The sequence below is a fragment of the Epinephelus fuscoguttatus genome, linkage group LG18, assembly GCF_011397635.1.
Source record: "Epinephelus fuscoguttatus linkage group LG18, E.fuscoguttatus.final_Chr_v1".
Classification (NCBI taxonomy): domain Eukaryota; kingdom Metazoa; phylum Chordata; class Actinopteri; order Perciformes; family Serranidae; genus Epinephelus; species Epinephelus fuscoguttatus.
The window spans coordinates 17,956,246-17,984,163 of record NC_064769.1 but is presented as its reverse complement, the minus strand read 5'-3'; the positions used below and the strand labels follow the sequence as shown (position 1 = coordinate 17,984,163).

The window sequence follows — 27,918 nt, the reverse complement described above, 5'->3', positions numbered from 1 at the left end:
ACATGTGTCTTTTCACCCCATCACGACGCTGCCAACCAGCCAGCAGGGGAGCCGTTTAATGTCCGACATGCATCATGGACTTGACACACGTGCATCTGTGTGTACATCACATGCACACAAAATAACAACCGTTATCTTGCTTGTGGGGATGCTCTCTTGTCTAACCCAGTGGGAGCAAAAATAAAACAAGATTAGATTAGAGTTAGGAAGCAATAAACAGTTTACAAAAATGTGCACACAAAGCTTCTGTTTCCACTGTTCAAGGAATCTAAAGCCCAGGATGTGATAACTGAGTTAAGATATCATTAACAGTCACATGCACTAAGCAGGCATGATAGCATTTTCTTAGATTCACTCAAATCTGAGGGATTAATCTCCCTAATCTGTACCTTAAATTCTCTGTCTGCCACCGCAGCAGCACTATTATGAGTTATCTTCATCTCTCTCGCTGCCTAACCCTTCCTACACATTCTGAACACATCTTTTAGAAACACAAGAGTGTCAACACTGCTCTGGTGGACCGATGTAGAGGATGTTTACCCTCTTGTAAGCTCTTGCGAGCAGCATGTACACACATGCTCTAAAAGTCCTTCCACTGCACCAGCACGATAAATTTATTCCATACAAACAAATCCCACCATGGCTCTCAGGCTAATGCAGGTGTGTGCATATGTTCCAGCACGCATGCATGACACTCCAGTATTAACACGAGCATAAGGGGGATGCAGTCCGCTTGATGTATTATTCAGAGGCCCCCAGTGGGTGGTTTTAGCCAGTGTTGCTATCACAATGTTTGTGCTCAAACACTGCTCCAACTATTTATATGGATTCACAATGAAAAGGTGCTCAAGGACACAAACTGTGCACAGTCATCGCCCTCTCTACGGGCACAAGAAGCACAGGAAAAAAGATTTCTTGTTAGTCCTGAAAAACAGCAGAGAACGATTGTGAATGCTTTGCGCTAGCGCTGGTGTTCACCTTCATATCTGTGGCCCTAATTAAAAAAAGAGGAAAAGGATCTGTTGGTAGGCTGTTGCTGTGATGTATCACCATCCTCTCTATTGATCTACGTGGGGTTTTTTCTCTTCCTTCTCTCTCTCTCTTGCTCTCAGTGGTTTTACCTGGTAATATTAGAAATCTGGGGGATAGCGCACCACATGTTCTCTGCTGTCTGTCTCCAGGGAGGCCCAAAACACATGTAGAACAACACGCTTCAAAGGAGAAAATGCAAATATTTCACTCATCCAAATATTTAACCAGGATGAACAAAAAGGTGGCACTCCTTAATTTTTATCTTAAAATGACTTAAACACCAAAATAAACATGACATCATACATTATCTCATTCCCCTGTAGTACATTAATATTTTTATGGCTCACAGTGCATGTAGTCAATCAATGAGGCACAGTAAAGATGTCAGCAGCTGATATCAGTACAGTGACTTCTCCATAAAAGCCTTTTAGCTACTGATGGGCTAAAACACATATAATAATAACAGTCGCACAACAACACATTTCATTGTCATTTACATAGTAGTGGCTTTCAGCTGGATCCTTTGGAAAAAAGGCAAGACAGAGGGGTTTCCTCTGAAGTGATCCTTCACCTGAACACAACATGAATTTGCATTTCCTCGGATAGCGAAGGCACGACCCGTCTTACTCTGCCTCTGATCGGCTTACCCTGACATTCTTATCTTAACCCTCACCAATCTCACTCCTCTTGCCAAAACTAACCAACTCAACCACCCAAGTACTCACCACTCATCAAACTACTAGTAAATGAACGAGAGTAGGGCGGGTCATGCCTTTGCTATGATAGGAAATGCAAATTTGGTTACCATAGGGGATTTTCACATTGTGCATTGCGAGAGCAGAAGTAGAAAAAGGCAGCAAAGACTCACTTCTGTCTGCTTTCCGGTTGGAAAAAACATAGAGAGTGGAGGGTAAAAATGATTTTCACAAAGTCTTTCCACAATGACTGATGTTAACAGAGTCGTCGACATGTTTTCATCAAGACACTGCAATATTTTAACATGCTAGTGTTACATGCTAACATGCTAACATAGTACAAGTGTTCTAAAACAGATGATTCTAATGCTAAGTTAGCAAACATAAGTTAAGTTTTCATTATTATCTGTCATAATAAGTTTCCAATAGATTTTAGTATAGTATCAATTCTCACTGCTAGGAACTTAAACTTAAGAGGTGGAGGCAGTAAAGCATAGGGCCAGGAGCTGTAGCTGCACCTGGCAAGATAACATTTTCCATTTGGCTTCTTCCCCAGATTTCCCAGACAAACCTTGACAGAGCTGCCCCCTTTTTTTCACATCTTAAGCCTTTTGGGGGTTGAATGGTTATATTCTATATTAAAATAAGCACTGCAGACATAGGCACTCCCACAAAGAATTTTGATCGTGGCGTCCTCATCTCTTCAGATCACTGTAATGAAGCAAGTTACAGAAACTTAAATAAGGATGCTTTGGCTTGTTGTTGGAACAATATGGGACGCTATGGGGATTTTTGCAACTTGACTGCACCATGGTTACGCTCAATTTCTCAATGGAAGTGATAGTAGTGGTTTTCTCAATGGGAGCAGGAGAGAACTGTAAATAGGTCTCTGCTGCCTTTGCCTACTTCCACTCTTCAGAAGGGCTGCATTCAGGCCCCCCAGTGAAGTAGCAAAATGTTAATTTAAAAAGAAACGGTGGTGTGTTTGAACACCCTGTTGTGTTACGCAGGTGCAATGCCTTTTAACAAGATAGGGTCTCATTCCATTCAATTCAAAAGGGCTTTATTAGCATGGGAAAATGTGTGTATGTTGCCAAAGCAAATGTAAAATAAAACAAAAACTGATGTCCAACAGGTGAAGATCTACAAGAATTTGGTTTACAGACACATTGCTGTTGATTGGGTAAAGGTGACAAACCCACCTAACAAGAGAAAATGTGCCTCAAAGCCCGTTGCACACCGTTTCAAGACATGAAATTCGTAGCAAGACGGTGCATACCTTTTTTGACATTGAACATGCCCCTGAAGAGCGAGTAAGAGTTCTGAAAGAAGTACGTTTTACGTAATGATCCTCCCATTGACCTCCATTATAAACATCCTGAAGTTTGACTTGAGTTTCTAGCTTTAATGTCTGCAAAAGTAGTTGACTGCAAAAAAAAAGTATGGGCGGCGGAAAAATAAACAGCAAGAGCAGGAATGAACGGGATGACTTTTCCTTTATGGCCCCACTAACAAGTATTTACTGACTGATGTATTGAAAAACTAATTAAGAATTCCTCACTCGACACTCTTTCTAAATGCTAAAGCTCTAAATCCAAACCTTTTAACTTTTATTAGAGCCTTTTTCACAACTGGTCTTAATAAGCCAGTCAGAGAGTATTTTAGTCACCATTCATTCAGTCAGATACTTATTTAACCTTACTCATCTGTCTGCCAGTCGGTTGGAAAGCTTCCATCTATCAGTCAGCCACTCATGGGGGCATTTTTCTTGTCAGTCACCTTTGTAACCAGTCCAATTATCAGCCAGTCCCTGAGTCAACCAGTAGGAAAATCTATACAACACAACTGGGATCTTACTGTACACCATTCACCGATCGACTATTTCACATATACAATAATGTTTTCTTTGTGGTAACAGTTAAAAATGCTGAACTTTTAACTAACATCTACCAAATTACAAGGTTTTAATTTTCCTTTATAAATCTATCACACTTGGTAGTCACATTATTTTACATGAAGATTAAAAAACAAAGGCTAAATGACACAGAAGCATATGACTTTCTTTCTCTCACATATTGCAGCTGGGATTCCAAGTATTTTTAAGCCCCTAAAAGCACCGGGGAAAAATTTAACCAAACATACCAATTATATATTTTTTTTCTTGCTTGCTCATTATTATTATTGTTGTTTCTTCTCGTTTGTCTGTTTGTGATTAAACCTGATTAAATTATCTTTTTGTTCATATTAGGGAGGACTTTGTACAACTCCCCCCTGGCTTCCTTCCTCCCCAGCATACATCTATTTGCCACGCTATTGTAACTGTGCACAAAATAAAAAACGATCTTAGCATCAGTAAAAAAATTTTTTGTCTGTGTTGTTTTATTCCTGGAGATTCTGTGACCTTGCGATTTGGCCTAACACCAAATGTTTGTTGCCTAGGAGATGGCTAATATCTCAATGTCATTGGTTCCTGGGTAGAGGAGAGGAGAGGAGAGGAGAGGAGAGGAGAGGAGAGGAGAGGAGAGGAGAGAAGAGGAGAGGTATTCAGTTTTTCAAAAAGTAGTTTAAACTGGCAGAGCGACTTGTTTCTGTTTCATGGTGTAGCACCAGAGGACAGCTCTATTACACTGTAAAATATGAACATTATTTATGCATGAGTATATGGCCATTAATGCGAATGAAAGCACCTAGATTAACAAATATACTGTGTAGTGTACTTGGCATGCATAGAATTGACTGAACTAATGAGAGAGACAGACTCTAATACATCCATTCAGCCGTCTATAGTAATGATTAATTTACGACCCCCCACCTTCTCTGATCCCCACCTCCCCACACACACACACACAGCCTCCTCCCTGCTCTTCCTCTCTCCCGTGCCTCTTCTCTCACACTCTCTCTGTATCCCTTAACTCTCTCTCTTTCGCTCCCCTCAGCGTCTGATGCAATCCGTTACCAACCCAGAGTGCTTTCCTCCCATTCAGACACAAAGAGAGCATGAGTGTTGTGCTGAGAGAGGAGGGTGGGAGGGGGTGTCAGAGGAGGAGGAGGAGGAGGAGGGTGGTTTGGATGTGTCCTGGATGTGCCAATCCTCGCCATGCCCCGGGGACACATACGAGATAAACACCAGATAAGCCTGACAAAGGCGGCGACGCCAAGGCACAGGAGTTGGCATGGGTAAGGGGGCATGGCATGGATACCAGCACCGAAGCGCCCCCTGTTGGGGATAAAAGGCACAGTGTGGGAGTGAAGAAGAGACAAAGGAGCTGGTTACAGCTGAGGCAGGAGGTCAGTGTATGCCTAACTGAGCAATGTTCCCTCATGGCATGAAAACAGTGACGGCCAGGGAACTGCAGGGGTCCGTAGGGCTCACACTGTCAATTGTGGGGCAACACTGCTATTCTGGGAAGGAGGGATGGTGTGTGTGTGGTTATTTAGGACAGTATGTGTGCTTGCATGTGTGCTGGAAGCAAGCAGTGGAGACATGTGGAAGGAAAAAATGTCATGGTTCACTTACACAATGTGATACACGCAACACCCGCAGAGTGCAGGCATGAAAATAGCACGGCTAGTGCAGACATCTACATAAGATTTGTATTTGTTTGTGCTCTGTGTGCTCAAGAATGTCTCTCTCTCTCTGTTTCTCTCCTTCTCCCTCTCTGTCTCTCCTTCCAGGATGTTCAATAATTCACAGACAGAACAAGTCAGGATTGGCTCAGCAGGGGGCGTACCAGCTGACAACATATTCATACAGAGCTGTCAAGACCAAGAGGAATTACATGATGTACAAAAAAGACACTCACACATGTAAAATCTCTGCACTCAGAGCGTAATTTCAGAGAGCGAATCTCAACATATGTTAGTGTGCATACGTACTGTATGCACACAAACACACTCTGGACCCAGTGTCTTTCACACCTTCCTTCTTCCCACACAAATGTTATTTACTGATCTTTCAGTGACTCTCTTAGCTTCACTCCCATTTGTTAAGTTGTAATGTTGGTTATATTTGGTCTAAATATTTCTTTCTCCTTTCTCTTCCAGGCAAAACCTTAGCCTTTCCAATGTGATAATCAGGGCCATACAGCTACTTTCCAAAATACTTCTGCTGCACACATGCAACATGTGCCAAACATGGTGATTTTGGTAAACAGTCCACAAACACCCAGTTCTGACTTTTTCATTACTCATTATAAGTCACACATAAGCTGAAAAGTATTTTTTTTTTAATCAGGAACTAGCTTTCTTCATGTTCCTTTTTTCCAAACTGTACTTCTACTCTATTCAAGTCTAATTTTGAACTAGTGATCTACATTTTAATTCATTACATTTGCCATTTATACCATCATAACAGCTACTATGCTCTCAATGTGGGGATTGAGTGTGTAGGGAGAGAGCGCAAGAAGATGCCAAACTTCCAGCTGCCTGGCAGAAAAGACGCACCACCTGCCTTTCGGCCATGATGTGATAATGACGGCAAAACCTCAGAACAAGATGCAGCTTCCAACAACAATCCTTGGCCACATCTGACCACACTTTATACTAAAATCTAAAAAAACGAAGGTTACATGATGAAGTGCTCGCTGTGCCGCTTTCAGAAACCCCTCCTCTAACCTCTGCAAGCACGTTGAAGGAAGTTATACATACTGGCGGTATAAATGTGGTTACCAAGCTAACGTTAGCTGTGTTCATTTGTCATGTGTAACAGCAACAAGTGCTCATTATTTTTTTGCACTGGCTACTGCACCCTAAAAATTATTAACCCTTTAAACTTGCAATAGCAATGGTCCACCAGTGCCTACATTGGTATTTTTGTTTATTGTCGTGCCATGTCTTAGTATGTAGTAGTAGGAGTATCTTCAAATGCGTCAAATCCATAAAATCCATACAACCCAAGCTGAAAGGTAAGATAATAAACCACAGTAATTGATAATAGTAATGACACTGTGTCAAAAATTAAAAGAAAATTTGACTTTTTTCGTTTTCAATACATTTTACAAAATAAACACAAAAAACATTGGTCCAAAAGATTTTTAAACGTAGAAACATCAACAAAATATTTCAAAACACTCTCTAAGTTTTTTTAAACTATGTACATTATTTAGTTTTTGGGATATGCTAATTTTCATGAGCAGAGTACAAAGGCACTTTGATAGATTCCTTATTCATTCCACTGGTGCCACTGCATGTTTTTATGTGGTTTTACACTGCACACAAACATAGCATAATGATGTCATCATGATGAGTACATGTGATATCACTGAAGACAGAGGTTGTAGTTTACTGCTGCAAATGAATGAATAGTCTAGCTGTTACAGTTTTTATTTTAGACTGATATATTCAGGATTATCCAAACAATGATTTCCTAGGGCCACTACGAAGAAGTATGGGTGCTATCATGCATTGTCGCCACGTTTGCACCGCAAGTAAGATAACGTAACGTAATGACATAATGATACAGAAGACAGAAGCCTTAGCTTTCTGCAGCAAAACAATCAATGCTTTAGCTATTACGGTTCTTAAAGATTGTATAGATTGTTGATTCATTTTAACAGGATCATGCAAACAACAATCTCCTGAGGACGTCCACGGGACTTCCATTTTTAAAGGGTGAAAATGAAAAGAAACTTGTACTTTGAGTTATTTATTAACCAGGTAATTTATACTTGAGTCAGTTTTTTTATTGGTAGTAAATGTACTTGTATTTGAGTACATTTTAAGCACTCTACCCACCACTGATGATAATTAATGAGCAGCTTCCACCTGCCAAACAGAATAATGTACCCAAAACATGTGCAGAGAATCTGTAAAAGATGTCACAACCTCAGGAAAAAAAAGAGCAGAAAAAGGCATCCGTGGTAATTAGAGCTGGGGTCACCTTGTGTGGCCAGCGAGGGTGAGAGACACATTGTGAAAAAGTTTGCTGTCCATGTAGAGTATTGAGTGTAAAGCATTCATTTGATTCACATCCTTTCCACTCTCATCAAACCTTTCAGTGACCCCTCATGTGCCTCGTATGGAAGCACCTGCATTCATTATGTGTCTCCACTCATATATTCAGCTTTTTCCTCTCCCTTTAATTCATCAGCTGTAGCGCAGTATAATTTACCAGGAGTGGTAAGGTGCGAAAAAATGTCACAGTCACGTCAAACTTCCTTGCAGTATTTCTCAAAACACTACACGTATGCAACACAAGCGACACACACACACACACTCTCTTGAGATGTCACGCGCTGTGCCTCACTGAGGGACTTCCACCTGCTCTGAACAGAGTTTGCTACGGCGCACCGCAGCAGACTGCACTTGTGTCAGCAACTTTCAAGAGCGAGAGTTTCCTGTGTATCTCTTAATTTGCACCACATTTGAATGACAGTGCAATTTGCGGCTTTACAGTTCAAAAACCTACAAAGTAAATACAAATAAAAGGATGGGGGTTTTTTTGTTTGTTTGTTTGCTGCCTCTAAGCGATATTCTAGCAGATTTCTAAAATGAGCCATTTGACAGCTAAGTGGCTTCCTACTTGAATACTTAGCATTTAAGCACCGCTATGTTAGAGATGTAAGGAATGTTGCATCCTCACCAGCAGGAGAGGCTGAAGTGGGCAGACTGAGCTGTGAGAGGGAACTATAATGGCTGAAGCAACAAGTTGAGCAACTGTCATCACACCTACCCCTCTTTTTTTACTCTGTTTCAGTCTCTCTGTCTGTCTCCCACATTGCCTACACACTCACACAGCGTGACACTGACACACACGCACACACACACACCCTCCCCTCACCCAGAGAGAGCGGGAGAGCTGTGGGAGCGCGACTCAGCTCAGCTCTCACCTCTCACCACCATTCACTGTCCTGGTTTTTAATAGTCTCACACCATGAGCCAGCTGCTGGAACATCAAGGAGAGGAGACGAATACTGACTCACATGAAAGCCTCTCACAATGCCTCGCCGTGTCACACATGGTCACACACATGGACTTCTGCAGTGTGTGTTTCTCACAGCCTATACGAAATCTCATGGGATACAATGGGATACAAAACATGTTGAAGAAGTGCAATGACAAGGTATCTCAATGAGGTGTGTGATGAAAGTTTTTCTTACCTGTTGCCCAGAGACTTTTCCTCCAGTTCATGCGGCTTCAAGAACCACTTCCCAATCCTCACAAACCCCTTGTCCATCAAACATCTGCAGCAGTAAAGAGAAGAAGAAGCCAACAGAGGAGATAAGTAAATTATTAGACAAGGGAAATGTGGTTTAAAATCTTGTATAAGGCACTTCCATATGAATCATGCAACAAATAGTATTCACGAGAGGCTTAGAGAAGTTTTGATACAAGGCGCAGTTGTTTATTGATGTTGTGGATACCAACTATTAATAATCAAGGAGACTGACAACCGTTATTTGGAGTAAATATATATTTGCAGTAGAAAGGAAAATCTTAAAAACACACACTTCACAACACCCACACAAAATTCTGTCTAAATGCCTTTAAAAATCCTACGTTAAACTAAACGGTGCAAAAGACAACTCTTCAACTTGCCTGGGTCCAGACCTTTGAATCAGCCTATTCCAAGTTCTAGTTAACTGATTCTGGTCTGGCATCGTGACATGAAACAGTGGTTTCTCGGTTAAAATAAAAAATAACCAATGAGCGCCACAGTTGGACTCCATTAGCCAATCAGTGCCATGGGTGGGACTTATGCCACTGTCAAGCTTGTCAAGCTGTTGTCAAGCAGTGTTCCAGAACAAATGAGGAGTAACAACAACAATGGTAAGCACTATTGACAAGATAGCTGCCTCATGTTTTCTTAATATCGCCCAACACCATGCTTTGTTGTTACTACTTTATGTTGGCATGACAACGCTCAGTGTGGACTTAAAGTGGTGCTCCGCTTAACTCGCAACGTTAATACGAGGGCCAGGAAAACTGTTTAAATAAAGTGTAATGTGTCATGTAATGGCAAGTCCAAGTTACATATGTCTGGTATATGTACTGCCAGTGATGGACTGTTTATAGTTTAGAAACTATGATAAACTCGTCACATCTCTCATCCACATCCAGGTGTTGTCTAACTTCCTGTTCCTGCTCTTGCAGTTCTTGTACCCATACAACCTTAGTTTCGTCCAGTAACTACTATCAGACTAATGGCAGAATATTACCAGCATCCTTATCAATCCTTATTGCAGATTGATGGCCCTTCCACACCAATCTTGTTTGGTCTGGACTTTTGGACTTTTCAGTTTGATCCAAACCGCAATTACAGGTGTTAAACTTCCCCTGGAACACAGTCCAGGCCAAACGGTCAAAGTTTGGTCCGACAGAGAGAGAGGTGATCTCAGTCATGATCAAACTGAGCCATGGTTGCATTTCATTTCTGACGTGAAAACATCTTCTGGGTGGTTTTCCACTTTAAGACCAATTACAGGAAGTTTTGGCAGGCTATCGTCAAGTGATAAGAGCAGTGTAGCGCCTCAGTGTGTAGTGTTTGTGTGCGGTTTAGTGACAGAGAGAGTGATGGTGGCTGTGCTGGGAGCAGACAGGTGCTGCCTATCGGAGCAGAGGAGGGACTAGCGGTAAATTTGTCAAGTGGTAGTAAATGTACAGTGCAGGTTTTAGTTTGTCCATGAACAGCGCAACATTAAAAATGAGCCACAGTAGCACATGGAGAGAGGAGGAGATGACTCTAGTTGGAAAAACTGACAAAAACTCAGACACTTTTTAAAATTATTTTCCTAGAGGATGAGAGAAAGGGGATATGAGGGAATGGGAAAGCCCGTCTGCAAACCAATCAATGTCAAGTATAGAGAGCTGCAGCATAGATATATCATGTATAGTCGCACAACAGCAATCTGAAGCCAACATTACTTGTATGTATACAATGTAACAAAAATGTGAGCCTTGGTTCAGACTTTAAGGCTGAAAAGGCCCCGTTTCTCAATGATATCTTCCAAAATTAATTTCTGGCCATGAATGAGTAGAAACTATTCCTTGTGTCCTTGCATAGGTTAGAGCAAAAAATAAGCCACAAGACCTGCAAAACAGAATAATATTGACTTCACCTTTAGCGTATCTCCTGTTAGAACTGATTTATGACTTTAGTTATTACATATAAACTGCAGTAGGCGCTGTCTGAAGTCTGAGATGTGGAGTTTATGACAAGTGCACAGGAAAAGGAAAGGTAATCTTCTGCTAATCTCCTTTCCCTCCAAAGTGGTGTTTCACTTTTACACATAGCTTTCCAAAAGCCTTCTCTTTCATCAGATCAAAATTTGATCACATCAAACAGCTCAGTCATCGCGCTCCCTATTTGGCTATCTCACCATCTGTGCACTTCTTCACCTCATTTCAGCCTCCTTTCAGAGACAAAATTCAGCGCTCTCAGAACTTTGACTTGTCTCTGTGAGCAGGTGCCAGTGAATTCCCTGCTGGATCTTCTGACCCGGGTCAAGGAATTACAAAATGATTTTATGGACTCCTCTGCACTCAGCCAGGCTGAGCAATCCAAAGCTTTCAGCCTGCAGCTCTACCATCTTTGGTACAGTCTTATCGACCCCAAACAATTAATTTTAGAACATTAACAAAGAGACTGTAGTAAATGTGGACGGGTTACATCATGGCTGATGCCCCAACTGCGTAATAAGGTCAGTAACAGCCCCAGTACAAGCTACTTGTATGAGATCAGTGCATGCCTGTGCGTGGTCAGCTAGCTGGAGCCCTTACAAAGAATAAAGTGTACGGGAGTTAACAGTTCATTACATCCACGGAGCAGCTACTGTGAGTAAATGCTGATGCTAATCCTGTAAAGCCTCAAGTTACAGCTCCTTCAAATGCTGGCTCAAACAAATACTCTTGATGATGCTGAAGCCAATAAGGTATTTTCAACTCCTCTTAGGCTCTTTAAGGCTCTTAAAAGCCAGTTGTGCTCCTTCTACTGTTTGTCTTGTTGTGTATAGCATAGGCTGTATAAAGATAATGGACGTAGCCACTGTGACTTCACCAGTTGGTTTGTGGACTCCAATTTTGAAGCCTTAAGTATGGCATTTTTGGCCATTGTTATCTTGTTTGTTTGGAGCCAGAAGTGACCATTTTGGACAAGAAGGTGGAGCTGTGGCAGCACAAAGGGTGGATCTGAACGCATACGTCTCACAGATAGCCTGTTACTTAAAGCAGCCACACACCTAAGTGTATAAACTTGTCCATTATAACATGAGGGTCTATGGGGACTGAATTGCTTTTGGAGCCAGCCTCAAGTGGCCGTTTAAAGAACTGCAGTTTTTGGCACTTCTGCGTTGACTTCATTTTTCAGCCCTGAAGGTTGCTGCATGGTGTATACTCATCTTATCGAGGGAATATTACGTCTCAAACTTGCTTTTTTGTCACAAGGGGGTGTTTTAACAAGCTGTAAATACAACACTGACATAATATCACCATTTAAGTCGAGTCGACACAAAGCAACAGTGGATCCATTTGGAGTTTCCTCTTCTATTAGCTCTATTTTGGTTTCCACCGAACCTCTTATTTTTTCTGATATCTGCCTGTTTTGCTGCTACGCTAGTGTCAATGCTTCACTAGCTAATCACTAACTTTGTTTGTAGTGTATGGTAGGTTTATTGACCCTTTGAAACCTGGAGCAACATCAGTTTTTTTGTGCTGCTTTCAGACATTTTTCGCAGGTATTTAAACCTCTGAACCCTAAGGAAGTTCGTGTGATATTTTTCAAAAACAATGTAAAAAGGCAATGAGCAACTTGGTAAGAAATGTCCTACAAATTACAAAAAATAAATAAATTAAGAAAATTATTTAAGAAAAAAATAGGAAAAAAGCTCAGAAAAGAAATATTCCTGATTATTATTATCAATAATATTACATTTTAAAATTATGTTACAGATTTTTTTTTTGGCACATTTTAAAGGTCATTTCCTTGTTTATTTTTAGCTTTCTTTTCTTTTCTTTTTTAATTAATTTTTTTTCCCAAATTTCTTTCTAATTGTTTAAGTCATTTCTTCTTTGATTGCCCATTGCCTTCCTCCCATGCTTTTAAAGAAATCAAGCCAGCTTGCTGAGGCTTCAAAGGGTTGAAGCTGAATGTTCCCAAAGAAAACAGCTGCATGCATTTGGACATGGAGCTGATGAGAGCAGTGACACTGAACCAAAACAGTAAAGTTGCAGGCCTCTGACACTGACATAATCTGCAGAGCGTGGAGGGAACTGCACAGTTGGGTGATAATACTCTGCCAGTTTGCCACTATGAGCAACTCCTGTCACATTACACATCATCTGACCCAATATAAAAATACAAATAAGAACAGCTTCGAAGGGAAATGTGTTGTGTGCTTGATTGACAGGTGACTCGAGTTATTACACTTAATTGAGCTCTTGATTTTCTGGCTACAGTAACTGTCAGAAATCTTCTCTCATCAAATTTTACCCTGTAGTACGGCACTGTAAAAGTTTTAGACAGTTTGTGTAGTTTAAGGTAAATTGACAGATGTATGTATCTTTTGTTTCTGTCCCACTCCACTTTGGCAACAAGCACGATTTAATGCTTTCATATGCTAATCTCTGAGCTGAGTTAGGCGTTGAGGATAATTTATGTCTATTCCAGTCTTCTACTGAAAATGTCAAAAAATAATGAACCATACAACAGAGCGCTCCTCGCCAGTCTAAATTGGTCTATGTTAATGGGAAGTCTTGTCTCTGGAGCTTCGACTGACAACGTCCTACAAAGTCTTCACAGTTAGTACACAAAGTTTTGCTCTTAGTCCTCATTGTACTTTATAATGTAGCACTTAACATTTGTATTTGTGTTATTTTTCTGTGCTTGCGTTATTGTAATATTCATAATTGCTTTACTTGCACTTGTTTGATTAAGACTCCATTAATTCAAACAAATGTTCATTCTTAACAATGAGAATAATTAAAAACAATAATAACAACGCTCAGCGACAGAGGTCAGTTTTGTCTGAACGATATGAAAGAGAAAGTGGAAATGATCCGTCCTGTGTTGAAATAGTGAGCTATAAAAGGAGTTAGCTTCAAGGTAATAGGAAGGTTAATTCAACCTGCCCCCTATGATGATCACTGATGCTTAACTTAATAGAGAGCAAATATGTGCTGCTTCATTTAACAGATGGCTCTGACTCAGAAAGGAGAGCTTTGGGTACTTGAGCAAGTGATTCAGCGCTCAGATTATAATTTCATTAAGGTGAAGCTGCTGGAAGAAAACTGAAACTGTCTGTCAGTGTGACACTAAGTTCTTTTGTTTGGTCATTTTTGTGTTTGACTCAAAAGGTCATTTAAGACACAGACAGAAGTTACATTCAGAGCGCTAATTAAAATTACTGATATGTTTCATGCTATTAAGATTTATATTTATTTTACTGTGAATTAAAAAAGGCTAAGCGATATAGATAAAATTAAATATCACAGTATTTTTGACCAAATACCTCAATTTTAATATTGCGATGATCTTATCTACAATTGGAGAAAATCTTTTGTTTTATTAAAGGATCAATGACACGCTTTTTTGCCACCTGGCAACCATTTTTGGCAAATATGGAAGCTGAAAATTTTTTCTTTCTTTTTCTTTCTTTCTTTCTTTTTCTATATTTATGTATATATATATTTAAAAAAAAAATTAATTTTTTTTGTTTTTGTTTTTGTCTTTTATTTCCTCTCACTGGTCTGGCTTTCCTTGTTTGTTTCTGGGTTGGTGGGTGGGTGGGGTTGATTTTTGTCCTTGTTGGTTTTACGTTTGTTTGTTGATGCTTTGTGAATTTTATTGAATAATCAATAAAAATACCTTGTTTAAAAAAAAAATAATAATCAAAAACTGTTTTGTAAGTTCAGAAAATTACACTCAAAAGCAACACTTATAACACATGCCATCTAAAATCTAAGACAATATCAAGTCACACTATTTACACAATATCAATATATTGCCCAGCTTTACTATACAAAGTTAAAAAAAACCCATATAAATAATAGTTTTAGCTTCTAAATCCTTTACTTAACCTCTTTTATTTAGCATTTATGATCTGTGTAAACACTATAGCAGCCCTACATAAAATAATTTATTCCTCCCTAATATGCAGCTCTATGCAGATATATGACATTTTTTAAGTGGTAAAATGTGTCAGGTGTTATAATATTAAAGTACAGTATCTGTTACAACTATAACTATAAGGCATGTTTTATATTGATATTTGATATATATTGATATCTGTTTATACACTGGCTTCCAATTATGGGTGCCCTCAGGGGGAGTTATAGTTGTTGACAGCTAAATTAATAAACACTTATATCTGCTTGCACTATAACTGCATTTTAGTGTGTTATAAGCCATTTATTTTGTGTATATATGAGGTTTGTAAATGCTTAAGTAAAGTGTAAAGTGACAACAATGTGTAAATGTACAACAAAAAAATTAAATAAGTTAATTTTGTTTAAATTTAAAGTCACTTTTTGTGGCGCACACTTAATAACACTGCAAGTTATATACTTCATGCTATGCAACTGTGTGTGTTATGTAACATGTTTCATGTTGTTCATCACTCAGCAGCTCTCACTGTGCAGCTAATTAAGTGCCTCTTGATAACGACGATGGTTTTTACCTTTCCAGCAGGTTGTGTATGGCCTTGAACAGGAGGGTCCTGCACTCGTAGGACAGCCCGCACTCCCAGAGCCCCTCCTCAGCCACTGGAAGAAAAGGAGAAAGCAATCATAAAATTATAAACCTCCCTATTTTATTATCTCGATAATAAAAAATAAAAATAAAAAAAGAAGTAATGGTATTTTCTGTGAAGGCAAAACATCTGCACGCACCAGCTTGAGGATAATAAACAACACATGATTCAGCATTTAACTGCGTGTGTTTATGGCCCGCTCTGTCAAAACATGCTGCATGTGCTGATGAGAAAACCTGCACATCATATCAGAAATTACACTGAAGATGAAGTTGTGCGTACACATCCATGTGTGTGTGAGTGTGTGTGTGTGTGTGCAGAGGGTGCTTGGCTTTACAGCTGTCAGGTTGGCTGCAGCGACAGCCCAGTCAAACCCCATGCAGTTGTCAACAGCAGTTAGCCGGAGAGTGAAAGTGTGGCTGTATCTGCGCAGGCTGACACACATGCTTGCGTGCTCAGGTTTGTACATGCACACAGAGTTTTATCTCAACCTCATTTTTTTTTTCTGTGAAATGTGAGACAAAGTGTGGTCACATCAGCCGCACTTTACCTCACATGTGTCAAATGTGTTGTGAACAATTGAGCACCCTCCTGATTTCTTTAACCCCCCCGACCCCCTGACACCAACCCCCCATTACCCTGCTCCCAAAAAGAACACACCAGCATACACACACACACACACACACACGCACAGCGGCCAGTTAACAGTGTTTCTCTTTGTTCCTTGCAATATACCTGCAGGGCTCCTGGAAGAACTGGAGGATTGTGGGTGGGTGTTGTGTTTGCTTATAGGGTGGTGGCAAACAAACCAAGCATCACAGAAATACACAAGAAAAAAAGGAATGAGAGACAGAGGCAGATCGCCTGGGGGATGGGTGGCATACACCCCAGTGGAGGTTTTCTCTTTCCTCTTTTTTTTTTTTTTGCATGTATTCCTTTTTCCTTTTCTGTTGCTTTGTTGATATTTCGCTCCTGTTTTTTTCTTCTTCTTCTTCTTCTTCATACCAGGGTGAATGAAATTTCCTTACTCGCCAGAATTACCCTGTAACCATGGAAACGCTGGCGGTGAGAACATGGCGCCCTGGCATTCAATTTCAACACTGGTCCCTCCCGCCCCTCACCCTCCTCCTTCTCCTCCTTCCTCTGTTCTATTGCTTCCAACACCCCTCCACCCCCACACCTTCCCCCTCCCCACCCACCCACCCCTCATTTACTCCTGCTTCAGGGCTCAGACAGGAAGCTCGCTCTAGCCAGCTCCTCTACAGAGGAGAAAGATAGAGCGAGCACCACGAGCAGAATGCCAAGTCTCCAGCAAATCCAGCTCATTAGCTCTCACTGTCTCTATATCTCCCTCTCGCTCCCTCTCTTCAAAATCCCCCACCCCAACTTTTTTCTTCTCCCCCCACTCTGCCAATCCTCCACAACCCATCTTCATTTACTCATGTCATGACCGGCTCCACAGCAGGCTCTTGACCCCTGTAACTCCAAAATTGTCACTGACTCCTCAAACCTTGCATCCTCCCACCCAACAGTTCACGTAACCAAACCACAAACCCCAGTGATTTACCCAAACTTTTCCAGCTCCGAACAGAGCAGGTACCATGTGTTTTACAAATCCCAACAGCGGCGGCAGCACATACTTAGATGCCTGAGAAAACATGCAGTCCGCATTAGATGCTCCTGTTTATATTGTAGCTGTCAGAGAGCCAGCTCACTGCACCATATCAACACAAGGTGTGACAAATCACTCTTGCAAGCAAACAAGGTCAGGCATCCACAGCAGCATGCATACGCAACCCCACACCAACATTATAAACACAGAAAATGGGGTGTGAAATAAAACAATGATCTGATACATTAAAGAGTGATATTCTGTAGGGATGTGTTAAGCACAAACACCGCCAAACTGTCATTTCACCAACAGTCGGTCTGTATACACCGTGTTTTTGAGTTTTTTACTGCCTGTTAATCAGAGGAGGAACACAGATGGCCCAGGGGAAAAGCGCACTGTAGACACTAAATGCACAGCTAAGTGCAATAGGGCTTTAAAGCATCATGATCCATCATCCGTCACAGCCCGAGCTACAGGGAACGGCATCATGCCTGAGAGATCTTAAAGGAACTGGATGTAATCAGCCTCAATTAGATTAAACTGAAAGCTCATCATTTTTGGTTTTGGCTGATTTTAACTGATAAAAAGCCAGATATTTTTTAAAAGAAGCACAGGCATATAAAAAAAAAAAAGATTTTCGCTCAGATTTTAAGCCAAAAGTCATGTTTGTTTGCAAGGATGGAAAGTGAAGAAAAAAATGGGAGGAAACACAAATGGAGTAACTGATCATGCACCAGACTCCTAATAAGCAGGTAAAAATATATATTTTATAAACAATGATTAGCAGATAAGCAGCAGCCTGTTTTGCTAATATTTTTTATATAATCCAATTTTCACCTTTTCTTTCAATTATTAATTTCTTACTGATTTCAATTAATCTTTGAAATTATGAGTCCTTATCAAACTGTAAAATGTGCACCAATGTTTGTATTGTGGAATGATACCAAAATAAAATGCCACAGATGTGTTTGAGGGTGATGTGGCAGGTAAATGAAAATTTTTTTTGGTAGTGTACATCATACTGTGTACATTTGCTTATCTACAGTATCGGAAATAAAAATACAACTGGATGAAGAATCTCACACGCACACCGGCATCTTCTTTCCTCCTTTACTGCCTGACAGCCTTTTTTTTTTTTTTTTTGCATATATTTGTTTTTATTTACAGATGTTCAAATTACAGTGCAGGAGCAGTTCTGAAAATGCATCAGGTTATGAATAGGTGAAAGGGGCAAAGATATTTATTCAAAAATATAGGAAAAGGGGCAAAAAACAAAAATAAAAATCAAACCAAACCAAAGCCAAAAATGAAAAGACACAAAATCTAAATTACATATAAGGATACCTTAGGATTCCTTAAATATATACAGAGAGGTTGTACTAAAACTAACCCTTAGGACATTTTGGCGTACAAATGTACATTACTAAACTCACAAATGGATCAGAAATGATCAAAGTTGGAAAAGAAAGTTGTTCAGCATCAAACCCACCTCCGTGCGGTCCTCCATTTTTTGGTCATTTATATGATTTTGACAGACTATATAATGAAATTAACATAAAAGTTTAAGTCAAGGTTGCTTCAGGAAGAGTCTCATCCCTGTGTTGCATTCAAAGTAGGCAGAATGTTAATAAAGGGACCCCAAATTTTCTGAAAGGTTGAAGGTTTTTTTTCTTGCATTATGTAATATTTTTCAGGTGTGCAGTAAGAGGTTAGCTCATTAATCCATGTCTTGGGGACGGTGCATCTTCTGATTGCCTGTCAGACTTTTTAAACATACTTTCAATTTTAAATAGATTTCCAGTTTCAGTTATAATAAACCAAAAAATCACTGTAACTGATAATAATTGTGTAACACTATATACCATGATATTATCTGAGACTGTTATCGTGCCATGAAAATATCATATTGTTGCAACACTAGTGCAGCGTGTGTGAATTTTTGCCACACATTCATGAACATAGCAGTGAGAGCAACATCAGGCACCAAAATTGTCAGAACCGTTATGAATGTGTGCGTGTGTGTTCATCTTAATGCATGCAGTATGTGTGTGAGAACTGGTTCCCGAAGTGCCTTAGTGCACATGCGAGCTCTGGGCCTGACTTCACACGTGTGAGTGCTGTATGTGTGTACAGTGAGGTAACGTCCTCACAAATGCATGTTTATTTCTCACAACCTTCCTCCCCCCATCCCCGTGCCTCCATGCTCTTAACTGCCGCGCCGCCCCCAAACACAAACAAGCATTGATGGAACTGGGTCGCCACTACCATTCTCTATATTTCCACCTCTCTTTTTCTCTATCTAACCCTGTCTTTCCATCTCTCTCTGTTTTGTCCTTCTCTTTTTTCCCAGCGTGTTCGACCCTCCCTGTCTCATGTTCAACTCCTCTCCTCACTCTTTCGTGTCCCCTGACTGTGTTGGTCTCACACCACTAGAGGGAGTGACCACTCACCACTACAATACCGTGCTAACAAACACAAAAGATGGTATTGATCTGCGGGGGGGGGCAAAGGCGGGAGTTAAGGTGTGACAACACTCTGTCTCGAACACGATGACCCCTCTCCACACATTTCCTTCCTCCTCTCTCTCTCCCCTCATTCATTCATTTGTCTTGGATCAATAGCAGCAGCAGTATTGGCGTCCAGTGGTGTCTCTGCAGTGTGCAGACTATGAGCTCTCACTGGGAAATGTGTGTGTGTATGTGTGTAACACTGTGTGTATGTGTGTGTGATTTCAGACAAAACCCCACTGCCACTTTACTAATTAGCTGCCCTGCTGCATGTCTGAGCAGAGGTTGGTCTCTGTTTGCTGTGTGAGTGTGTATGCGTGTGTGTGTGTGTGTGTGTGTGTGTGTGTGTGTGTGTGTGTGTGCTGCATGTGGAGCTTGTGCATAGCAACAAATCTTAGTATGCTTTTGTATTTTTACTCATAAAAGAGAAAGAGAGAGATTACAAGGCTGCAGAGATGGCCGGAGGGAAACAGAAAGACAAACAAGGAAAGACGGATAAGGAGTGAGCTACTAAATTAAATAAATTTGATAATCGATTAAGTGGTTTAAGAAATGTTTTAGGAGGAAAAACTAAAAAAAATCTCTGATTCAAGCTTTTTAAATGTGAATATTTTCTGGTTTCCTTCCTCCTCTATGACAGTACACTGAATATTTTGGGGTTATGGACAAAACAAGATGTCATCTTGGCTTTGGGAAACACTGATCGACATTTTTCACCTTTTTCTGACATTTTATAGACCAAAAAACAAATCAATAAATTTAGAAAATAATTAACTGATTAATCAACAGTGAAAATAATCATTAGTTGCAGCCCTAGATAAGGATGATGATATGATATAATGTGAAATCTGTGGATGTGGGTGGTAAGGACGAAATCAAAACTGTGATAACTATCAGAACATTATCTCAATGCCATATCTTCAAATATAACTAAAAGTATTAAAATCACCAGGTAAAATGAATTCATATTTCTTCCTGTGAGTTGGCTGCACTTTCAGGGTTTTACCAAATCACAAATCCTACGAGCAGGAGCACATGTGTGAACCCTCAGCATATACGAGTGGGTTTATAATGTAACGCAAATGCTGTGAGAGATATCGGACACACGTCTGTAAATGTGTGAGCTTCCTGTAAAGCTCACACTACATTTTTTATGACACTATCTGACATGAGTGGGCTGTAAGTGGTTTGTCAACACCTTGAGGTGCTGGATGAAGTTTAAATCTGCAGCCAAAGAAAATTAAAAGGCCATAAAAGCTGACTGTTACAGAAACAGAGTGCGGGCCTGTTAGCTTTTGATCAGCACAAAGAAAAGCAACTGTAAAGTCATCAATATTGATTCACAAGTCGATCAAACTCTGCAGGTTTTTAATTTTTGCTTCTTCTGACTCAGTTGCATTCCCCACATGAAAAGGTAAACTCCCACCGAGGACAGGTATTTGTGTTTGATATGAGCAAAACAGACCAATTACCTGCGCAACGCTCACATGGACATCAGAATAACAAAAACTAAAGTGCATAAGGAGGCCCAAGAAGCCCAGAGGGGATTACTTATAGCAGTCCACTGTCTTTGTGCTGGCTGTTAATATGGCAATAATATGCTGTATTACCCTGGCACTGAGCCACAGTTAATGCAGCTCGGCCAGCTGAGCTACACAGCTCTCAACACAAAACAGAAAATGGATATACTCTAAATTCATTCATGTAGAGACGGGGAACAAAAACACATTGACAGCACAGCCCGTTTTCCACTGCAGGAAGCTTGGCTAGGAACCAGGATGTTAGGAGAACCTTTATTATTCAGGAACTTTACCTCCATTTCCACTTGACAAAATCTGCTTCCAATTTGGGTTCTTTGGCCGTCGTTCTTGTTTGAAATGTGGCAGGCAAACATAAGAGTGTTGAATCTCTGAAGCTCCTGCAGATCGCTTGCTTTAAAGTTCATCAGATCCTGAATCCTTTGGTGGAAAGGGACTTATTTTAACCCAGAAATACGGTGTGAAGGATCTTGCAAGAGTTCCTTTCATTCACAATTTTGACATCATCATATCTGTCTATATTCCCATCTTCAGGGGCCTGTTACATCATTAAAATGCTTCATGTCTACAGAGTCTGTTTATCAATCATTGTCCTTTGCCATCTTAAACAATATTGTTAATATTTGTCCTTACAAAAGCAAGATCTATTCCTGAGATCCCCTGTTGTCTTGTTGTGGACACATGAATTTAAGGTGGTGTCGCTGCCTACATTCGACCAATAAACTGAAACACTTAAAAATGCATCAACCATCACCATCTGAAGTCATGCTGGCACAAGTATGAGTACAGGGGAGAGCTGACCTGAGCTCCATACAGCCGACCAGTTACATCATCCCACATACCAAAAAATAAAAACATTTTTCTGCTGATGAAATCCAAACTGTAACACTGTTTATTATCCTCTGGGGCAAAGCAAGGCCCCATTACTCCATAATTGCTACCATAACTGAATATGAATGCTTTAACATCTGTGTTGAAAAATAAGTTTGTCATCAGACGTACATTTCCCTGGAACTTACTACAGTCTCCGTCCATTAGACAAACTAATTATTGAGCGACTAGAAGATCAAAGTAGCTTTTACTCAAAGCTCTGCCGTTTGTTCAACTTTGGCAATTTCTCTTTAGCATCAATTTAAGACACTTTAAGTGCTTTATATAAACAGCAGTGAGTTTTGAGCTCAGGAGCTAGCTCTTCAGCAGCTGTTGATTAACCTGTGAACTATTATGTTCCATTTCTATAGCTTCTTTTACACAATTCCCAGTAAATTACCGAGACAACCTTCTAGGCACTGCTAGTGATTCTCACGACTCACAAGTGCACTACATTCAGGAGCACTGCTGTCTCGCGCCTTTTTACACATGCCATGGTAATAGGTAGGGCAAGGGACAGTTCACTAGATGGCAGTAATGCAACAGTTTGGATGCCAACCGCCGTTACACTCAACAGAAAAAGAGGAAGACAAGGCAAGGCCGGATGTACATGTACACAGTGGAAGATGATTTTCCAGGAACGTGGCATGCAAGGAAATTTTTTGTCCAGTGCCAATGCAAACAAAACTTGTTTTGCTTATTAGCTATCAAACCACATGCAAAAGCACTGGTGTTAACGCTGCCTACACAAGTCAAGAATTCAAATACGGCATCAGCTAATTCTTTTATCAGGCGGCTGTAACCCTTTACGTTACGGATGCTCAACTTGCCTTGCCCGGGGACCACTTTGGTAAATGATAAGAGGCCAGTTAATAAGCAAATGTTAGGGGTTAATCATCTGCATATATAGAAGAATAAGTTGCCTGTTTTCACGCTTTCAACATTTGCTGTCCTCGCTCATCTTTTCCAAGAGGCAAATCCAGTCACAGCAGCCCCACACAGGTCAAGAGCACACAGGGGTTTTCTAGTATCAGAGGGCAGAGAGTCTGGGGTATTTATCTGGGAATTTAAAATCCTACTGTTAACTTATAAAGCTCTAAATGGTCAAGCTCCGTCATATCTTAGAGAGCTCATAGTGCCATATTATCCCACCAGAACACTGTGCTCTGAGAACGCAGGGTTACTCGTGGTCCCTAAAGTCTCCAAAAGTAGATCAGGAGCCAGAGCCTTTAGCTATCAGGCTCCTCTCCTGTGGAATCATCTTCCTGTTACGGTCCGGGAGGCAGACACCGTCTCCACATTTAAGACTAGACTTAAGACTTTCCTCTTTGATAAAGCTTATAGTTAGGGCTGGCTCAGGCTTGCCCTGTACCAGCCCTTAGTTAGGCTGACTTAGGCCTAGTCTGCCGGAGGACCCCTCTATAATACACCGGGCCCCTTCTCTCCTTCTCTCTCTCTCTCTCTCGTATTCTATTACTGCATCTTGCTAACCCGGCCATTCTGGATGTCTCTAACTCGGCTTCTTCTCCGGAGCCTTTGTGCTCCACTGTCTCTCAGATTAACTCATATCACAGCGGTGCCTGGACAGCGTGACGTGTGTGGTTGTGCTGCTGCCGTGGTCCCGCCAGATGCCTCCTGCTGCTGCTGCCATCATTAGTCATTAGTCATACTTCTTCTGTTATTATACACATATGATTATTGTCACACATGTATACTGCCAGGTATTAATACATACTTTCAACATATTGTACCGCAGTAACCAGAACTATAACTACAATATTATTACTTTCATTAATGTTGTTGTAAGATACTGTCATTACCTGCATCTCTCTCTCTCTCTCTCTCTCTCTCTCTCTCTCTCTCTGTCTCATATGGATTACTGTTAATTTATCATGTTGATCTGTTCTGTACGACATCTATTGCACGTCTGTCCATCCTGGAAGAGGGATCCCTCCTCAGTTGCTCTTCCTGAGGTTTCTACTGTTTTTTTTTCCCCCGTTAAAGGGGTTTTTTTGGGGAGTTTTTCCTTATCCGCTGTGAGGGTCTTAAGGACAGAGGGATGTCGTATGCTGTAAAGCCCTGTGAGGCAAATTGTGATTTGTGATATTGGGCTTTATAAATAAAATTGATTGATTGATTGATTGATCCTTCCTGTTTTTATCAACAAACTATTCTGATGCTTTTTAAAAATTCAATCTGATGAATAACTTTATCTCAACAGGCCACCTGGAACCCAATCATGGGTCAGACTAGGCCCGAAGGCCATAAGTTGAATATCACTGCTTTGCGCTGCTCCCATTCACACTTGACCCCATGCAGGAAATGATCCAGAACATTTCAGGAACACACTGCATGAAAGGGGTTTGTGTTTAGTGATTGAGGGCTTTAAATCTACAGGCCTGGGTTTTATGTTATTGCTCCTGTGTTTGTCTGTTTTCAGTCACATGAGCATGGAGCTGGCTGATGTGGGAGATTATGAACAAACAAGTTACAGGATCAGGCGAGGTCAATTAAACATCCAGTGGCATCTGATACCAGTAGCATAAGCACATGGCATCTGACTGTGCCTCTTATCTAATGGTATGTAAATACAGTTTATTTGTACAACCCTGTACCACTGGCCATACTGTTCAAATTGTACATACTGATCTGTATGCTTAGCCATGTCCATGCACAGTGTCCACTGCCTGACTGTATACTTTACACAAACATGGTTAAATATGTTCTCAAGAAAGAATGAATTTCATACGCTTGTACATAATGCATGAAATGTTAAAGGCTCTGAGATGAAAGGTCACGATGGGACATTTTTTTCCTTTCTCGCTCTCTCACCTTATTTCTATCAGCTCCTCAGATCATTAAACAGCAAACAGCCCTGTACATGTGACAGTCACCCACACATTCCCATGCTGCAGTGACACCGATCCCTAAACTTTTCAGAGACACCTGTCCGCTCAACACAACAGAGCACATCCACCACCACTCTGCACAACCCAGAGGGCAGTAAACAGGAAACTCTGCCTGCTTTTGAATTACACTGATCTTTACAACCTTTAAACTGGAAGCATGGTGAGTCACATTTTAGCCCCAACACAAGTTAGATTTACAACTTCTGGTTAAAATTCTGAATGCTGGCAGCCTGCTTATCAAATCTGGTAAGTTCCCCTTCAGCTGCAACTTGTACCAGCTTTCTTATTGAGTCATCTCACCGGATGATGGCGTAGTTTAATAACGATGGGATTTTGCATGAAATTTTACAAAATAACTTGACTTGACATGTACCGAAAATTATGTTAAGAGGAAAAAAAGGTGAGGGACTACAAAGAGGAACTCATACATAATCACACTTCATATTATTTACATTCTTAAGTACATAACACGCAGTAGCAAAAAAGCTGAATGCACACATGGCAGGCACTGGGACCCAGAAAGCCCAGAAAGATGGACAGAACAAGGGGCAGCAGTGACAGCGAGGAGGAGGAGGAGGAGAAGGAGGAGGAGGAGGCAGCGAGCGAGCGAAGAGATGAGGGGAAAATCTGGAATCAATTAGGTGACTGAGCTGGAGTTGCTTGCATAGTTGTGGGAGTGAGTCAGGCTGAGAGGCAAGAGAAGGGACCAGGGTGTGAGTGTTGTGCCATGAGTGCACGTATTCATATAAACACAAGCACACAAAAACAACAGCAAACGCCTGCTGATAGAGCATTTGGTGACATATCTAATTTTCCGTGCGAGTATTCGCTGAATAGAAACGTGTTTGGTCATCTCTTTCACCCCCGTTACAGCACCACTTGAACCGGAGGAGTCAAGTTGCAACCAGAAAAGCCCCACCTCTCCTGAGCTGAGGTCAAAGTGGAGGGTAAGAACGGGTGGCTGGCACCCACCCAGGCCATGTCAACACAGCAGCTCTCAATATTCCCTTACACAACTTCCCCTCGTTACTTCTTCGCACACCAAATTCACCTTGTTTTATATCGCTGGTTCGGACGATGGGGGGATTTGACTTGAACGTTAGACAAAAAAAAAAAAAACTAAGAGCACAAACAGGAACGCTGTGAGCACATGCTGTAGGAGGCTTACATCTCACTGTGCGCCAAGCTGAGGTCTGCAGAACAAATCTGAATTTGCAGACGTAACAATATGTACAGAGTACATCATGTCACAACTTTAAGTTACGCAGATTGTGGTTTATTCACAAGGGTTCTGCTATTATTGCTACACAGCATGCCACACTGCTGCCAGCAATGACCTGGTGTGAATACGAGGAGCCTAAAGCATCTCTTACTGCTGGCATGCACAAGGCATACTAATGAGTAGAGGACATAGAGTCTAAGTGTTACTGTACGTGTGTCTGCTTGTGTAAAATAGCAAGATTAACCGGAGATGGAAAATAAGATATACACAGAGAGACAGAGAGATAAAGGTATAAAGTGACTAGGTGTAATTCTCTGAGGAGGCAGCCTCTCCTTGTGCAAACAGGGATCTGTTTCACAGACAAAGCTGCACATTTTAGACACTCAAAAGGGGGAGGCAATCATCAGGGGCATGCAGGAAATAAAGAGGGAAATAAATAATTGAAAACAACAAAGAAGAATCACTAAATGCACCATGTCAACACTAGAAAACACCAGCTGCTTACAGCTCAAATTTCACTCCCGGAGCCAACGAGACAGGCAGAATATATCACTGTACTGTAGGCATATGTTTAAATTTAATTTCTTCTTTCTTCTTCTGTAAATGTTTCCAGGTTTGTCAGCTCTTTGTTTATAATTAATTTGGTAAACAGACATGACACGTAAGCTCCTTCATTTATTTAGCAGCTCACCAGTCAGTCCAGCGCTGATTTGGAGTGATACTGTGTGTGATTCATTAGTAAGAGCATGTTGACAGTGTAATTTATAATTTAGAGGGTATTTACTGTATTAATGCAGAGTCAATGGTGTAATTAGAGTGATTGGGGAGGATACAAGTGGGGCTATAATACCAACACCAAAAGCAAAATGAGATTAGTCTCTAATATAACCTGCTATAAAAATGCACGTGTGTGAATTTAGAGGTTTGGGCTGCATGGTGTTGTCGAGGAAAGATACAGAGGAAGGATATAAAGGGATAGTTGGTGTGAAAAAGAGGCAAAAACAGAAATAGAAACAAAGCACAGCAAAAATAGAACAAAGAAGGAAGAAACAAGGTCTGCATGACACAGAAAGATGGCTGAAAAGTCATGACAAAAAGAAGTATGGAAATAAAAATCTGCTCTGTATGATACTGACAGTGAGGAAGGAGTGTGTTGGTGTGTGTTGCGTGCTGGCATCTCGCCAACCCTGACACTCAAAAAAGAGACAACTGTGCAGAGAAAGGTCGGCAGAATTATCCCACAATCTTACGTAATTTGAGTCACTTAGCTCATTCAACCCAGAACACACACACACACACACACACATAAACACACACACACACACACACAAATCTTCTGATGTTTGGAATGGTGTGGACGGATGGATGCTAAGTGCCAAGTGTTTTCCCATAAGTCGCTGGGAAATAAATAAATGAATGGAATGTGGTGTCTGAATTGTTTTGCACACATTGTCGTGGAAACACATTTTGTCTCTGCGGTCTCACGTGAACACAACTGGCCTCTCAGATTTCATTACAGCATTAAAAATAACTAGAATTACCTCAAAATTTACGCCTCTGCCAACACGTCAAGTTGCAGTTCATCCATTTCTGTCCTGACTCATACACTGTGACAACTTTGAAGGAATTTAATTACAGGTTTTAAATGTATTTTATGGCAAAAAGTAATCAATATATTGACTTGTATGATTCAAGTGAGTAATTTCCAGTGAAAAACATGCTGTCTTCACTTCATAGACTATTCTTACAAGCGAGCACACAGGACTGATAGAGAGCTTCATCACATGGTGTGACGACAGAGGATGGTATTTACTGTGCAAACTATGAAACCCCGTGAGGCAAATTTTTGAC

At 40.8% G+C, this 27,918-nt stretch overlaps 1 protein-coding gene across 4 annotated transcripts in view; it reads right to left on the bottom strand.

Moving 5' to 3' along the window:
• The window catches only part of LOC125905718 (mediator of RNA polymerase II transcription subunit 13-like), a 98,810-nt gene that overhangs the window by 24,642 nt on the left and 46,250 nt on the right, over positions 1 to 27,918 (bottom strand). For all 4 annotated transcript variants that reach the window (XM_049603887.1, XM_049603890.1, XM_049603886.1 and 1 more), the window contains exons 3-4: positions 15,338 to 15,422; positions 8,825 to 8,908 (exon numbers count right to left, since the gene is read on the bottom strand). In XM_049603887.1, the coding sequence (XP_049459844.1) occupies positions 8,825 to 8,908; positions 15,338 to 15,422 (169 nt within the window). The remainder of the gene's footprint in view (positions 1 to 8,824; positions 8,909 to 15,337; positions 15,423 to 27,918) is intronic.